Below are 16,927 nucleotides of genomic sequence, written 5' to 3'. Positions count from 1 at the left end.
GTAGATGAAAAGTCGAAATTACGACAAATCGAAATTACGACAGCCTATAAGTCATAACATAAAAAGTCGAAATCATGACATAAAAGTCATAACTATGACAGACTTTTTAATCTCATAATTATGACTTTATTATGCCGTAATTTCGACGTTTTATGTCATAAATAAATGTTTAAATGTATCAATAGAGCCGATTGGTCCCTTAAACATAAGTGATTAAATCTGACCAATCAGAGAGGACGTCGCTCCCGCAGTGATCCTCCCATATGAGGATGTCAGTTCTTCCTTTGTTTCTTTTCCACCGAATTATTTTCTAACGTTCGTTGACCTTGCAGCTCGAAGCGCGTGTCCGTCGTGTGACTAAAGAGTAAATGTGATCACTGATGTCAGCTTAAAGTCTTACGTCTTTACGTTCAAATGATTGAGTGATTACACTTTATAATATAAACGGTATATCAAAACAGTAAAATGAACGATTTCGGTTATGTAACGGAAGAACAACATTCATGCAGTACAAGCACTAGCCAGCAGAGGGAGACACTGTCCGTAGACGCGAACAAGCAAGTTCTCAATCGCATTTCACAAATCCACTATGCGAATATAGATTTATATTTCATATACTTCTCCTAGGAAATTAATCCGATCGCAACTAAACTCAGTCAGCATGAAGTCAAGACACTGAGGATTTTGGACATTGATTTCTCGAACGGTTTTGCCCGTGGCGTTGAAACTGATTTAGAAGTGTATGTGTATTATAACTTCGGCATACATTGATTTTGATTAAACTTCAGCTGTGCATTTGTTGTTAGAAGGCAAATAATATGGATGTGCCTATTGTGAGTCAAAGTTATAGCGCCACCAACTGGCAGCAGGAAGTGTGTCACTTTCAAAAATAAGACCCTTTGCTTCAGTCTTCGTCAGAATAATGTCAAGACCACATTATTCTTACACATTACATACACATTATTCAGATGTACACATGTGAAAGGATTCTTGATGTCTTGAGCACTGTTGTCATGGCAATGCATCAAACTTTAATATTCTTTTTGGATGCTTTTGAGACTCTTAGCATGCTTTTTTATTTTATTCCAATCCAATCCAATCCATTTTATTTGTATAGCACATTTAAAAAACAAAGGTTTACAAAGTGCTGAACAAGGGATAATACATAAAAGCGCATATAAACATATGTGCATATAAACACATAAAACAAACACATACACACCTAAAACAACATATGATGACACAGTTAACATGATGGGTTAAAAGCCAGAGAAAATAAATGAGTTTTAAGACGAGATTTAAAAGATTCAAGGGTTGGGGCCAGTTTGACCTGTGGAGGAAGCTCATTCCACGGTTTAGGGGCGGCAGCTGAAAAGGCGCGGTCACCCCTAGTGTTTAACCTGGTTTTGGGAGCAACCAGCCAAAGTTGCTCACTAGACCTAAGTGACCGTGAGGGGGTGTAAATCTGTAATAGGTCTGAAATGTAACACGGAGCCAAACCATTTAGTGAATTAAAAACAAACAATAAGATCTTAAAATGTATTCTAAAATGGACTGGAAGCCAATGTAACGAGGCCAGGACTGGTGTTATGTGTTCATGCTTGCGAGTTCCGGTTAAAAGACGTGCGGCCGAGTTTTGTACTAACTGTAAGCGTGAGAGAGAGGTTTGATTTACGCCAATATAAAGAGCATTACAGTCATCTAATCGCGTTGAAATAAAAGCATGAATCACATGTTCAAAGTGCTTAGGGGATATAAATTTAGATAAAAGCCTCAAGTGATAAAAGCTAGTTTTAACAACATTATTTATTTGTTTAGTTTAAAACCATTGTCTATTTTGACACCCAGATTTGTGACTGAGGGTTTCACATATTGTTTCAGGTAGCCCAGGTCAACGGGTGAGATATCATTGACCCGACTGGATCCAAACACAATGACCTCGGTTTTGTCTTCATTCAGATTAAGAAAGTTAGAAGCCATCCAGGCCTTAATATCTTTTAAGCACTCCAATAGAGGTGTGAGGGAGTTACTTTCGCCTCTTTTAAGGGGAAGATATATTTGAGAGTCGTCCGCGTAAAAATGATAGGAGATGCCATGTTTTCTAATTAGGTTTCCTAGGGGAAGGAGATATAAAGAAAAGAGAAGTGGTCCAAGAATAGAGCCCTGTGGAACACCACAAGGAAGGAGGGCAGTCGATGAACCAAAATCTCCAAACTTTACTGAAAAGCATCTCCCAGCTAAATAGGACTTAAACCACTGCAAAGCAGTGTCTCTAATACCAACACAGTGCTCTAGACGAGAGATTAAGACTGCGTGGTCAACTGTATCGAATGCCGCAGTGAGGTCTAAAAGCACGAATATGGCAGAATTTCCTGAATCATTTATTATCAAGAGGTCATTAAAAACTCGTAGGAGTGCTGTTTCAGTGCTGTGAAAAGCTTTAAAACCCAGATTGAAAAATTGAAAAAAATCCATGCACATTTAAAAAAGACTGTAATTGCAGAAGTACAGTCTTCTCTAAAATTTTTGAGAAAAAGGGAAGCTTTGAGATAGGTCTATAATTAAATAAAACCGAGGAATCCAAATGTCTTTTTTTAATCAGGGGTTCCACAACAGCTTCTTTGAGGTATGCTGGAACATCACCTGATACCAAACTACTGTTTATAATTTTTTGAACAGTCGGGCCAATGGTCTCCCAGGCTTCCTTAAAAAGGCGAGGGGGCACAATGTCTGTGGGGCAATAGGAAGGTTTTAATTTCACGACAATTTCAGCAAGGTTTGCAAGCGACACAGGCTCAAACTGGTTGAGGACAGCCGAGTAAGTGCTAACTAAAGGGTCTAAGGCAGGGGATGCAATATGGGCTCTAATAGTGGCAACCTTGTCTAAAAAAAAGTTACGAAAATTTTCACAGACTTCAAATGAAGCTTCCAAGCTGGAGGACTGTGGAGGGTTCAATAGAGAATCAATATTTTTTAATTATTAAATGCTTGAAGAAAAGAAGAAAAAGAAAAAAACTTTAACAACAATTATCATCATTGTCATAACATAATACAACAATACTCCAGAGTCCTTCAGTCATTCAGTCCAGATTAAAGTGCCAAGTCCTTAAACACAGCCACTGTTCTTTTAGCTTTTACGTTTTTTTTTTTACAATAGATTCAAAATACATTTTCATTTCAAGTTTAAATCTTAAAAAAAGAGGATTGCGTTTATAAAATTTACATTTGTGAATGTGATATTTAGTGATATGTAAAATCAAAGTTAGGATTCACATAACATTTGGTAAAATCACAAACGTCACACCAAAACGTCACCGTGAGAGAGCAGTTACAAAATAAATGTAAGGTAGTTTCAGGTTTCTCTAAACAGAAAGTGCAAAAGGATATTAATATCATTCTTAAGACTCTTGGCATACTTCAAATTGCATGAAAGTCGACACTTGTCAGAGTTGTCAGCCAGTAGACGTTAGCATTAGCATTAGCAAAGCCTTGGAAACGGGTGTGGAGGAGATCAGTATCACTGAGGACAGGGTTGAATGAGGATTTTTATTTTTTTTTTGAAATCTGGCTCTGGATTTTAAACTATTACTCCTAGCGAGTTTATTTGATTCACACCAGACTGTTTCAACATGATGCCAAGACATTAAAGATGCTAATTTTGACCGATATTGGAAATCTCGAACAGTGTTGCCATGACAAGGGATTAAAGTAATGTCAAAAAGGGGAAACAGGAAGAGTCTCATATCTTCTAAATGATTAATTATACACCATTTATTTATATATAAAGTAATACAAATATTAGAAATACACATTTTATTCTTTTTTTTTAAATCAATAAGTATGTATAAGTTAAAAAATATGCAGATTAGTGCAATCTGTTTGAATAAAAAAGCAAGTTTTACATAGTGTAACCACTAGATGGCAGCATAGGCCTATTTTTAAACAAATCATAATGTTCAGACTGATAACAAACTTGTTCAGACAATCCTTTTATCAGGTATTGCATTTGGATATGTATTTAGACATGATCAAAAACAACTTTCTGTGATAAATTAGATTTTATTTTTTGTTTAAAATGTTGTTTAACTCAACTACCTGGTAAACAGTCTGAGCATTTCATCTCTCTCTCTCTCTGGGTGTGTGTGTGTGTGTGTGTGTGTGTGTGTGTGTGTGTGTGTGTGTGTGTGTGTGTGTGTGTGTGTGTGTGTGTGTGTGTGTGTGTGTGTCTGTGTCAGTTACACTTTTGATGGTTTAGACTAGAGTTTATCCCTTTCATTACCCTTTTAAATTAGTACATTTTATCATATACATATTATGAATACATAATAATATACATAATATACATATTTACATTTTTAGGTTTCTTTTTACTCTCATTATGTGCAACACCACTGACAAAAACAAGTCATTAAATTAAAAATAAGTGTAATTTTAATATCCTAAAATGTTTAGTGTGACCTTGTATGAAACGAAGATCAATTAATATACAGCACAGTGGGTTTGATCCGTGCTCATGTCTGAACTTCAAATGAGATATATATGATCCTTTGTAAATAACACACACACACACACACACACACACACACACACACACACACACACACACACACACACACACACACACACACACACACACACACACACTCTCTCTTTCACACACTCACACTCTCTCTCTCTCACTCTTTCACACACACACACACACACACACACACACACACACACACACACACACACACACACACACTCACACTCTCTTTCACACACACACTCACACTCTCTCTCACACACACACACACATACACTACTGGTCAAAAGTTTTAGATCGGTAAGATTTTTAATGTTTTTAAAGAAGTCTCTTCTGCTCACCAAGGCTGTGTTTATTTGATAAAAAACAATAAAAAAAAACAGTATTATTGTGAAATATGATGACAATTTAAAATGACTGTTTTCTATTTTAATATATTTTAAACTGTAATTTATTCCTGTGATCAAAGCTGAATGTTCAGCATCATTACTCCAGTCTTCAGTGTCACATGATCCTTCACAAATCATTCTGATATGAGGATTTGATGCTCAAACATTCATTATTATTATCAATGTTGAAAACTGTTGTGTACATTTTTTTTCAAAATTCTTTGATGAATAGAAAGTTCAAAAGAACAGCATTTATTTCAAATAGAATATTTTCTAACATTATAAATGTCTTTACTGTCACTTTTGATCAGTTTAACTCATCCTTGATGAATAAAAGTATTGATTTATTTGATTTCTTTCCCCCAAAAATAAAATAATTCTTACTGACCCCAAACTTCTATTCATCACAGCATCATGAAATAAAAATGTAAATAACCGTTTTCAACACTGATAATAATCATAAATGTTTCTTGATCATCAAATCATCATATTAGAGTGATTTGTGAAGGATCATGTGACACTGAAGACTGGAGTAATGATGATAAATGCAGCTTTGATCACAGGAATAAATTACACTTTACTGTATATTCACATAGAAAACAGCTGATTTACATTCTAATAATATTTCACAATATTACTGTTTTTGTTTGTATTTTTTTATCAAATAAACACAGCCTTGGTGAGCAGAAGAGACTTCTTTTAAAAACATTAAAAATCTTACTGACCCCAAACTTTTGACCGGTAGTGTATATATATATAAGTTTCTTTGAACTCTCATTGTGTAACCACTGACTAAAGCACTTCATTTAATTAAAAATAAAAGTAATTTCTTTCTATAAAATAAATCAATGACACATAACTGGGTTATCTTCAACCTTTAATAGACATTAATTACATGATATACATAGTGTTTCATTGAAACAAGAGCGTATCATTCGCAGGAATGGCCTCTTGTACATGAGGAGCGCTTCACGCCTCTCGGCTTCGACTACAGCATTTAGTAGTGATGTAAAAGGTATGTGAGAGTGTGTGTAAGTGTGTGTGTGTGTGTGTGTGTGTGTCGGGGCCGACTACAAACCGAATCTTGAGCTCAGTTTTGAGCACAGCCAGATGAAGAGGGGCCGATCGGGGCCCCGACACACACCGAGGGACATCTAAAGCCATTTTCATATTTCAAACAAAATGTTGAGCAAAATTTTAACAAAAGAAGAAAAAAGAAAAAATTGACAGCATATATACAGTTCATTTTGTGGTATATACACATATATACAATATATATATATATAAATATAGTAAAATAGATTAAATTACACTGATGTTTTCCATAAATAACGGCTGGAGAGTAACAGGTTGGATGACACATGAGGTTTGAGCAGTTGGAAGCACAGTGAGGTGTGTGTGTGTGTGTGTGTGACGTATAAATTCACCACACTAATAGCGGCTGATCAGTGGACAACACACACACTCCCCCGTCTGTCTGTCTCTCGTTCAAGCTGCCGATGGCAAACACTGAAATGGCAAGTCAAGTTAAAAACTAACGGTCTCGTTTCCCCTCGCCAACAACGCCCTGGCATTTGATTCAGTGTGTAGTTCATCCGAAACAAACGACAATCAGACCTAAAGTCAACGTGAAACACATTAGCAGCTCATTCTTACTTCTGTTATGTGCCGTAAAACAGGATATTCAACTTTTTTTTTTTTTAACCATTATTCGCTATTATTGTCGTAACCTTCAGTTTATTAAATAAGTGTTTAGAATATCCTACAAAAGTCTAAAACAGTGATTAAATAGTTATTCGACTAGTCGCAAACATCATTTTGATGTGACGTCAGTTGAACAGTGATTTCAGAGAACGTGCAATGATGACTCGTTGACAGTTACACTGCAAACTAATTATTTTAGTCAGTATTTTTGTCTTGTACCTTGATTTGAGTGTTTAGATAGTACTGGAAAGCAAAATTACATGATTTTTCATTGCTTTATATAATGAAAAATATGTCAAAATGAAGTTTGTGCTTAAAACAAGAACAAATATCATCCGGAAGGGTCAGAAAAATCAACAAGATTATTTTTCTGACCCCTTTGGCAGATATTTTTAGCAATTTTACACTTCATTTTAATGCATTTTCAGTAAACGAGACTTAATATCTGAAGCTCTGACTGTCAGTAAATGTGTCTTGATATTTGTACTGTAAAACAAGACAGAAACACTGAGGAAGAGCATCATACTTTGCAGTGTAGACCAAGAACGTGTAGTTTTTGAGCTCGTGTTGACTTTAAGGCACCCTTCGCCGTCGTCTGGGTTTAAATAAGTTATACAACCGTTCCACCTGCCTGAAATCAACAACTAGCGATCAGTATTTGTTCATTAGTAGATCTACACGACAGGTAAAGGTGACTCAAGTAGTACAGTATAAATGGCATTGTAACAAATGCGTTTAAAGCACAGCCAAAATGTGCGGAATAACAAGTTTTTCACATTTGCTGAAAAAGAGTAAGTGCTTTCCCACATACAAACACCGATATTTTTGGCAAAGGTCACGAACGGATGTCGAACACGCGTCTCCGTTCGCTGTTGACTGGTTTTGGTTTGCGAGTACTAAACCTGAAAACGGTGGATAACGCACGCGCTCCTGTGCGACGTACCACCGAAACTCAACACAATAGGAAAGCAAATCGACAAAAACAGAAAAAGAAGCACAACAATACGAGTGGATCACCATCTGTGTGGCCTAACAGCATACTGTACAAAGTTCAGGACATTCTCTCAGAATGGGATGTTTGTCTTTGCTCTGCGCTGATATTAGAGCAGCTTCTTCTAGTTCTCAGTGGCAGAGTCTGCGGATAGGCTCCGCCCCTTCTGCGTGTCAATTAGCGCTAGGACACGCCCACTAGTGGCCGTCGGAGTGGTCGTCTGAAGACCCTGCGTTGTGGATCCAGTCCAGGATGATCAAAGTCATGCTGCAGATCATCACTATGATTCCCATGATGAGGAACAACAGCGCCTGAGGAGAGCGAGAGTGTGATGAGAGTCTGTCATCCTCAAGAACACACACACACACACACACATAAGGGCAGTCGGACACGAGTCTCTTACCCCGATCTTCTGCACGGATCTCATGGACTCCTTCTCCACCAGTCGGATGTAGAAGGCTGATGGGAGGATGAAGATCAGCATGGCAGCAGCGGACGCACCTGCAGAGAGACAGAAATGAAACGTGCTAAACTCAGTTCAGATTGTTGCCAAGGCAACGTTTCTAACTTTTAAGTTGAAGTACTAAAATAACGGAAATTAAAATTAATAATTTTTCAAAGTTGTAAAATAAACAATAAGCTTAATTTTTTATATTTTAAGTTGAAGTACTACTAAGTAAACTATTTTTATTTCAGATAGTTGACACTAATTTTTAAGTTGAAGTACTAAAATAACTAAAATGGAAATAAAAATGTATAAAAACTACTCAAAGTTGTAAATAGAGTTGAAAAATCAACATTAATTAAAAGAAACTATTACTTTTAAATAATTTTTCAAAGTTGTAAATATACAAGAAAATCCTATTTCAGTTTTTCTACTACAAAATTTCATGTTTAATTCAATGTTATTTGCCATTTCTTTGTAATTATTTGTGAAATTTACTTGCAACTTCTGAGTGAAAATTGCTCAAATTGTATCAAACTTTCATACACAATTTGTTTGTGTGTGTATATATAGACGCACAACGGAAATGACTAAAACCTCAAAATACTGATGAAAACTGCAAATAGAATATTAATCATACAAAAATGACACATCACATGTGAATGAACCACCTACCGATGAATCCAAAAATGTCCCTGATGGTGGGAACGAAGATGACGAGGATGTTGACGCAGACGAGCAGGGCGACGGTGATGCCGATGTGCCGAGGCCAGCTGAAGTCTTTAGAGGCTCCGAGCAGCTGGTTGACTGAGGTGCGGATCTGAAGCAGAGAACACACCTCACATCAGCACTGTGTGTGTGTGTGTGTGTGTGTGTGTGTGTGTGTGTGTGTGTGTGTGTGTGTGTGTGTGTGTGTGTGTGTGTCAACACCTGTGAATGTGTGGGATACTCACTGGGAAGAGAACCACGGGCACGGTGAGCGTCACGGCGGTCAGGACGGCGAAACGCACGATCAGAAGCACCACGTCGAAACTGTAGACCTTTGAGTAAGTGTGCAGAAGCTCGGGTTCAACGGCCTCTGTCGAACACAAAACACCACATCTTTACTTCAGACATCACTGACATTAGATTGTTGTTTTAGGATTATATTTTCAATTTCGTTGTGTTTTTGGCCTTTTTTAGTTTTAGATTTTTTTTTTTTAATATGCATATATTTTTTATTAATTTTGAATACATTTGAGTTGTTTTAGTACTTCAAGTTGTAAAATAAAAAATAAAAGCACTAAATGAAATTGAGAAATGTTGCCTAGGCACCTAGCTGAAATAAAAGAAGCTTTTTTATATTTTCTATTTTCATTTTAGTAGTTTTTTTTTTTTTTTATGTATATTAATTTTTTAGCTTTAGATATTTTAGTAATTAAATTTCTAAAATAAAACATAAATAAATAAAATAATGTTGCCTTGGCAACTAGTTTAAATAAAATTTACTTTTCAAAATAATTATTATATTATTTCAAAATAATGTAATTTTATTTGTATAATTTTGTAGTGTTTTGGGCCTTTTTTAAATATATGTATATATATTTGTATTAATTTTAATCACTTTTCATATGAGTTCTTTAATAACAAATAAATGAAGAAAATAAAGCTCTAAACTAACTAAAATAAAATAATATCTTTTAAATATCTTCTATTTTCATTACAGTGATTTTGTTGTGTATTTGGTTTTTAGATTTTGATTGTTTTTAAAATATGTATATATTTTTTAGTTATTTTAGTACGTCAAGTTCTAAAATAGAGCACTGAATGGAAATAAGAAATGTTGCCTTGGAAACTAGCTGAAATAAAATAAGCGTATTTATGTTTTAGTTTAGTAAGGAAAATGTATTTTTGTCTGGTTTTAGCTTTAGTTGCCCTCCTCTGAATGGGTTGTGCAGAACATCAAACAACTCATCCCACTAAAAATGTTTATTTTTCCCTTCGCTGCGTCTGAGAAATCCCTCCGTTGCGTAACATTTCCAGCTGAACGTCTCTCACTCGTTCCCAAAATGTAAAAACAGCCAGGAGGTTCAACACTGGCCTTTTGCCGGCTCAATCCGAAGCCATTAAACGGACACACCTCCGTTTAAAGCAAACAGGACTATCAAATGTGTCGTAACGTGTTTTGTAATGTGATGTGTCCGTGCGTATGCGTTCTGCTCACCGTTGAAGGTCAGATATCCGAACAGTGCTGCCAACAGATACATGATAAACATTCCCAGGAACGACACATTTGCAACATTCTGCATCTTCCTTCGGGAACGACTGCAGATGGAAAGTTAGAGAAAGTGTTAGTTTGTCTTAGCTTTTCCACGATTCATTCTTGATTACTATAAACAAACTCACAAAAAACAACTTCTAGCTTTATTAAAGAGGACCTATTATGCTGTTTTCCATCTTCATCTTTCTTTAGTGTGTGTGTAATGTGTAATTTCTGAACGAACACGTCACAATATTCCTCATTTAAATAATTAATGCGCAGAATAAAGGGGCGGGGCCTGGTTGAGTTAGTTAGTAGTGTGTTGAAACTGGTGGTTATGGTAAGGGGCGGGACATTTCCCAAACACACTCGAAGCGCTCGACCAATCACAACACACTGCTCCAGCCGACCAATCAGAGCACAGTGTGCTTTTCAGAAGGAGGGGCTTCATAGAGACAGGAACTAAACAGAGCGTTACTGACTAAACTAGAGAATATGGGGAAAACCTGTTCTAGTAGAGCCTGAAAACAACATCAAAACTTTGTAAAAGGGAATAATAGGTCCTCTTTAAATATGTTATATTTAGGCGTAACTGTTACTCACTCTTTGAGCTCCTCGTACATGGGCAGGATAGCCGGGTGGCACACAAACGCAAAGGTCAAAATGGGCACCGCATACACAGTCTAAGACAAAACAATGACGTTAGATCACCACACACTCCTCTCACTCAAATGCAAATATCCGAATGCAAATTTCCCTGTCGTACCTGTGAGTTAAAGACGAAGTACTTGGGTTTGCAGCACTCTTCTTCTTCTTCTTCAGTGGTGTTGACCTGTGGCTGAGAGGCGTTCACTGTGATGTTAATGAAGTTCTCAGGTAGTGGACACGGGATCTGGAACTTCTTGTAGATCACCTGGAGAACAAAAGCAGGAAGGAACGTCTCATCAGACTAACAATAGCAGCTCGAATGACACTCTTGCTCTCATTTGCATGTGTCCATTTAGCATTTTATGACGAATTTCTCAGTACTCACCACAATGACGAAGAACACCATGCACAGCAAGGAGAAACCACTAGTGTAGCCTAGATAACCTGAGAAGAATCACAAGCACAAGCCATGAGGATCAGCACAAAACACACCACACAGACCACATCTCCAGTCATGCTCACAGTCATATATATATATCTATTTAATTTTATAATCATTTAAGGTAACACTTTATTTTAAGGTGTACATTTAAGTACAATAATTAACTACATGTACTCACTATAGGGTTAGGGTTAGTTGCATGTAATTATGCATAACATATGTACTTGATAATAATTGAACTTTGTGCAAAATATAATCCCTTATTAATTTTGGGGTGAATTATGGTTTTGTGTCACCGTCCTGCGAGCACACTTACTTACCGAGGTTTTTAAGCAGCGAGAGAGGCAGTATGATGCTGACGGTGACTATCAGAACCAGGTAATCTCCATTAGTGTACCACGCGCTGCAAAACACATTACAAAGATTGATATCAGAGCTGAGGAAATAACACGCAGCTGTTCGACAACATCCTGTTTCAAAAACACATTCTGCGAATTGTGTTTGCGGTGTTTCAGTTCTGTCTGGGGCCGTGCATCATGTTGGGCTCCATGTAGGGGTCTGAATCTTAAATGTCAGTGTTTGTTGTATTAGGTCACTGTCACAAAGCTCTCAATCGACGTCTTTGAGCAGACGTTCAGTCCCCCCTGGCCGGACAGCTGTACAATGAAGCGCTCACACTGTTCTAAGCAGCGCTGAAAAACATTCCAGTGCAACAACAACAACAACATCAGCCTGTGGAATCTTACTTGTCATTGATGTCTAAGAAGGCCTTAATGACGATGGGCAGCTCGTACTTCACGATGTAGAGGTAGCTCGCCATTGCTGGGATTTAAACAGAGTTTGAAAACACGTTAGTGCCTTAAAAAAACCAAACCAAACTCGGTTGTTATCTGCACGCTCGCACTACTGGTCATACCTCCAAAGTTCTGCATGGTGATAGAGCAGGACGCTGCCAGTTTTCCTGGAATCCCGAAGGCTTTGTACCCCAGCTGTTCGTACACCAGAGAACCTGGACGGAGGGAGTCAGGGAGTTAAAACTCACACTTATCGCAGGTAAAAATAGAAACATGCTCACAGGTTATCACAGAGAGACGCTAACCTCCTTCATTGGCCGTTTTGAGCAGCAAATGGACCGAGTACAGGGAGAAAATGGCCACGGCGACCAGTAGGATCCTACAGAAATGAACAAGAACACAGAACAACGAAAGTTGAAGTCTCTTCTCTGAAACAAGCAGAATCTGAACTGCAATTGATTAGATGGTTATGGGTTTTATTTTCATCAAAGATGGGAAAAAACAAACACGTGTGCACAGAAAGACCTGGAATATCCCGGCTAACAGGGAACGTTCTGGCAAGGTTCTCTCTATGTTATGAACAAACGTTCTTCCACTAACGTTCATTCAAAAGTTATCTGGTCTTTGATAATGTTCTCAAAACGTTAGCACAAAAACATTATAAATACATCAATTATGACACGTTTTTTTAATGTTCCTTGTTTTCGGAATGTTCAGAGAAGAAACGTTCCTATAATGTTTGAAAAATGTTCCATTAACCATTTAAAAAAACAACATTTTGAACGTTTAGAACTTAGTGGGAATGTTAGCGAAACGTTGTTTTTTTGTTAGCTAGGATGCATTAAGAAAACCAGAAACTCATGTTGACTTCAGATGTTAAATGATTTGTCTATGTAGACAAGTTGGCCTAAACTTAAACCTAACGTTTGCTCGCCCGACAACTGGACATAATGGGCTCTCTGTAATGCGTCACGTTACAAACACACACCCACACCCACACACAAACACGCGTGTGTTCATAACAGAGGGAGGTGACTATGGATTAGACCTGATTATATTCTCACACACTCACTCATTCCACTGTCTGCAGCTCGACTGATCCCTTTATAACCTGCGTGACCTTCAGTAGATTTCCATTTCACGTGCATCACATCTTTACTATGTAGCCCATTCTTTAACCTAACAGTAAAGCGTTCCCTCCAAACACTTCAATTAAACCAGCCATGGCCATTTACTTCAATGCATTTCCTGGTTTAAACTCAAATTCTGGTTTAAAATCATTCGGATTATATTGTCCACCCTGATTTATCGGTCACTGGAAATCCCATTTCGGTTAACCAAGAAATCATTTAAGTCATTCTTTGATGGATGATTTGGCATTCGGACGCATTAACAAAGCAGTATGACTCCACTTGCATCCTTCACTTGTATATAACCAGTGGAAACTCACACATGGCTTTGTTTATAAACACCGAGAAGAAGCACGACTTCCATTTACTTCATTAATCAGAGCCGAACTGACTGACTCAGATCAGCTACAGTAGATTCACACACCAACCAGAATCTGGGGTAAATTACTGGACTCATTAACGGAGCTAATTATCAAATCAGGTAATTTGCAGTCCTGTAAATTGGGGACAATTGTGTACATACTTTCAGCTAACAACTCTTTAAAACCAAACTAGAAAAGCGGGTGGGTCTGGTATCAGCTCATGTGCATTTTTAAAGCTGAGGTGTTTTTGAGGTGAAACAGATCCAGAAGAAGCACCTCAATACTCACACAAACATGGCGATGCCAGTATTAGCCATGGCATACGCAAGTCCCAGTATTCCGCTTCCCATGATGGCATTGCCCAAGTTAAACACTGACATCCCGAACGACGCCGAGCCATGGCTCTGAAAAACAAGAACAGTGAGATTTATAGCGTGACGTTTAAGTGCGCTATCTGATGAAACCTCTTAGGCCAAATGAACCACTTACATATTCAGCTTCATATTTCTTCTTGCCCAAGTGATCAGACAGGAAGTTCTGACTTTCGGCGTCCACGTCGGTATACTGTATTCTGCAATCAAATCAGCGCGTTAGAAAATGCTTTGATTTATATAAGTTGACCTATTAACTAATAGTGACTTGTCTAGGTCAAATGATGCAGGTTTTACCCGTTGAAGGGGCTTTTGGTGGGACAGTCTTGATAACTTGTGTACTCGCTGTTGGAACTATTGCTGTCCATGTCTGGAGCGATGTTAAAACTACTCATCTTTGGATTTGCAGGGTCTTTGTTCATCCTGTAATAAAAAAAAACAATGAAATAAAGTCTCCTTATTTTGAAAGGATTTATGTTTATCAGTGGTGATTTGTTTTGGGAGGCTTTAAATCTGTGTTTTGTTTAAGAAATTCTCATGCAACTGATATTATTGACCAAAATTCACACTTATCCGTGTAGTTGGTTATTGCTTCTTTTAATATTATGTCAACTACAGTATTAAAACAGCACTCAATAAACACAATTACAGAAACACCTTTATAATGGTGTTCACAGGAAAACTTGTGTCCCCAGAAATCTTTAAACGATCAATGCGCGCTCCATCGCCTGCGTTCAGCAAAATGCGCGCCCCCGCGCGCATCAGGTCATGTGACCAACCAGAGCCGAGTGGAAAATTACAAACCGGTACAACAGATCAGCACGCGCTGTGTCCGCCGCATCGTCATCAACTATTTATACCGACGTCTGATCAGTCTATATTTATATAATCTGAACAAAATGATTAAACACCACAATTAGGGTATTTATTCTTGTAGGGTGACTCGTTTAACGTATTTAAACCGATTCTGATGACAATTTTAGACTTTGAAACGTAAACTAAAATGTTGAATTTCCATTTAAACTCCCAAATCCTATGCATAATTATATAGGATCAAATAATAATGATGATAATAATGCATGAATGACAAAAATGATGCAGATGCTCGGAGTGTGAAGCAGACGCCCCCGCGTTTATCAACAATCACCGCTCAAATTAAACGACATCACCAATAAAACAACAATAAATCATGTAACGTTAGCTAATTTAATATATGCAGCCGTTGACAGGGTTTTACACAATATTAATGTTTAAGGTTATGAGAGTTGCACAGGCGTAACGTTAGGTGTGTTTGATGAATGAATGAATGAATTAAACGGATGTGTAGAAAAAAAAATTATGAAACACGAATGAGTCACGTCGTTAAAAACTGAAGACATACCACACCAAAATTAAAGAAAAACGATTTTAAAAAAGAAGACAACAGTGTGATCTGGATAAATAAAATAAAAAACGTCAGAAAATCTTAAAGGTTCTGAAACAAACAAAAAAAATGTCGAACCGGTATGAAATCTTACCTCAAGAATTAAAGAAGAAAATCCGTTTCTTCAGCTCCGGTATGAATGGGGGAAAATAAGAGCAAACCCTCCCAGTCGTGAAGAATTTTCCAGTGATCAATTACAGAACCGATACCAATTGATCCTTCAGGAATGTGCCGTAATAGATAACCAATAAATATTAATAAAGTAAATTAATAATAAATATAAACCGTGTAATAGCCTACTTATAAAGCCTACAATTTGTAATACTAATATTATTGTTTAAGATAAACGGATGTGTCCTCTGGGCGCGTCCGGTATCACTGTCGTGTTCTGATGCTGCTGAATGACGGTTTATATTCCAATGCCGGGGTCGGTCGCATTGCATCAGCCTTCGGAAAGTGGGAGGAGCCTCTGCGTGGATTGTATACAAACACTGTACAGCCTTCCAGCCCGGACCAGCCCGAGTGAATCTCTTTCCCTGCCTCAGGAAGGCGTTCAACATCATACAATTTACTGAATTAAACCTTTAATATCACAATTGTTTCTCCTAGACAGCAATGAGAGCAAATCTCCTGATGGACTCTTAAAAATAAAGGTTCCAAAACGGGGTTTTCACAGCGATGCCAAAGAACCTTTCAGTGAGAAGTTCTTAAAAGAAACATTTTCTTATTGTGAAGAACATAAAAAAAATAATAATGAAAGATTTTTTTTTCCACTGTATAGAAATAGAAAGATTCAATGAAGGTTCTTTATGAAACTATCACTGCCAATAAAGAACCCTTCAGTGATCTCACATTACAATCAAACTGTGCTGATTCTCTAAAATACCAAATATCTCAATATCACCTCTACATTTTCTCAAGACCAAACGATCTGAGCTGTTGTCCACATTCATGTTACGCTGATTGTCCCTTGAAAAGTCATTGCTGTGATGTCTTATTAGTGTCTCTCAGTAGACAGAAATTAGATTAAATTGAGTGAAAAGAAGTAGTCTCACATGTCTACGTTTACTATGTGTCAAGGATTGACAAATTTATATCTGTTTTTCCTAAGACATGTCATTAGAAACATCTAAGTTTGAAAGAAATGTAGAACTAAAAAAATTATTATTTTAATATTCTGTGTGGTAGGGAGAATATCTTGGGGTCTATATCTGTGCCAACCCATTGGCATTATCAAGAATTAATGCTTTCTAAATTGTGGTCTAAAAATGACAAATGATATGACTTCAGAGAAACCACAGGTACAGGCCACAACCCACCGTATGCCCCACATAACATACAGAGATCAGGTTTAGAGGTTCATGCTCAGTCTATGATTTAACTCATCTTTGTCTCAAAAGTTCCCCCTAAAATGTGTTAGGAGACATAAACATAATTTTTGTCAATTCTTGGCATACAGTAAAC

At 37.2% G+C, this 16,927-nt stretch overlaps 1 protein-coding gene across 1 annotated transcript; it reads right to left on the bottom strand.

Annotated features, from left to right (window-relative positions):
• Window positions 1–6,583: 6,583 nt before the first annotated feature.
• slc38a2 (solute carrier family 38 member 2) lies at window positions 6,584–15,853 on the bottom strand. The gene is made up of 16 exons (XM_084406710.1): window positions 15,558–15,853; window positions 14,338–14,463; window positions 14,159–14,240; window positions 13,958–14,073; window positions 12,483–12,556; window positions 12,300–12,392; window positions 12,130–12,205; window positions 11,704–11,786; window positions 11,327–11,385; window positions 11,060–11,206; window positions 10,897–10,976; window positions 10,258–10,358; window positions 9,008–9,132; window positions 8,730–8,874; window positions 8,013–8,110; window positions 6,584–7,920 (listed from the first exon to the last, which is right to left on the bottom strand). The coding sequence occupies exons 2-16, from the start codon at window positions 14,460–14,462 to the stop codon at window positions 7,807–7,809; spliced, it is 1,518 nt and encodes a 505-aa protein (XP_084262836.1). The 5' UTR covers window position 14,463; window positions 15,558–15,853; the 3' UTR covers window positions 6,584–7,806.
• Window positions 15,854–16,927: the final 1,074 nt, after the last annotated feature.

The sequence above is a fragment of the Rutilus rutilus genome (assembly GCF_951802725.1).
Source record: "Rutilus rutilus genome assembly, chromosome: 4".
NCBI classification, from domain to species: Eukaryota; Metazoa; Chordata; class Actinopteri; order Cypriniformes; family Leuciscidae; genus Rutilus; species Rutilus rutilus.
Note: the sequence above shows the minus strand (reverse complement) of the source record. Positions and strands in the feature narration are given on the sequence as shown.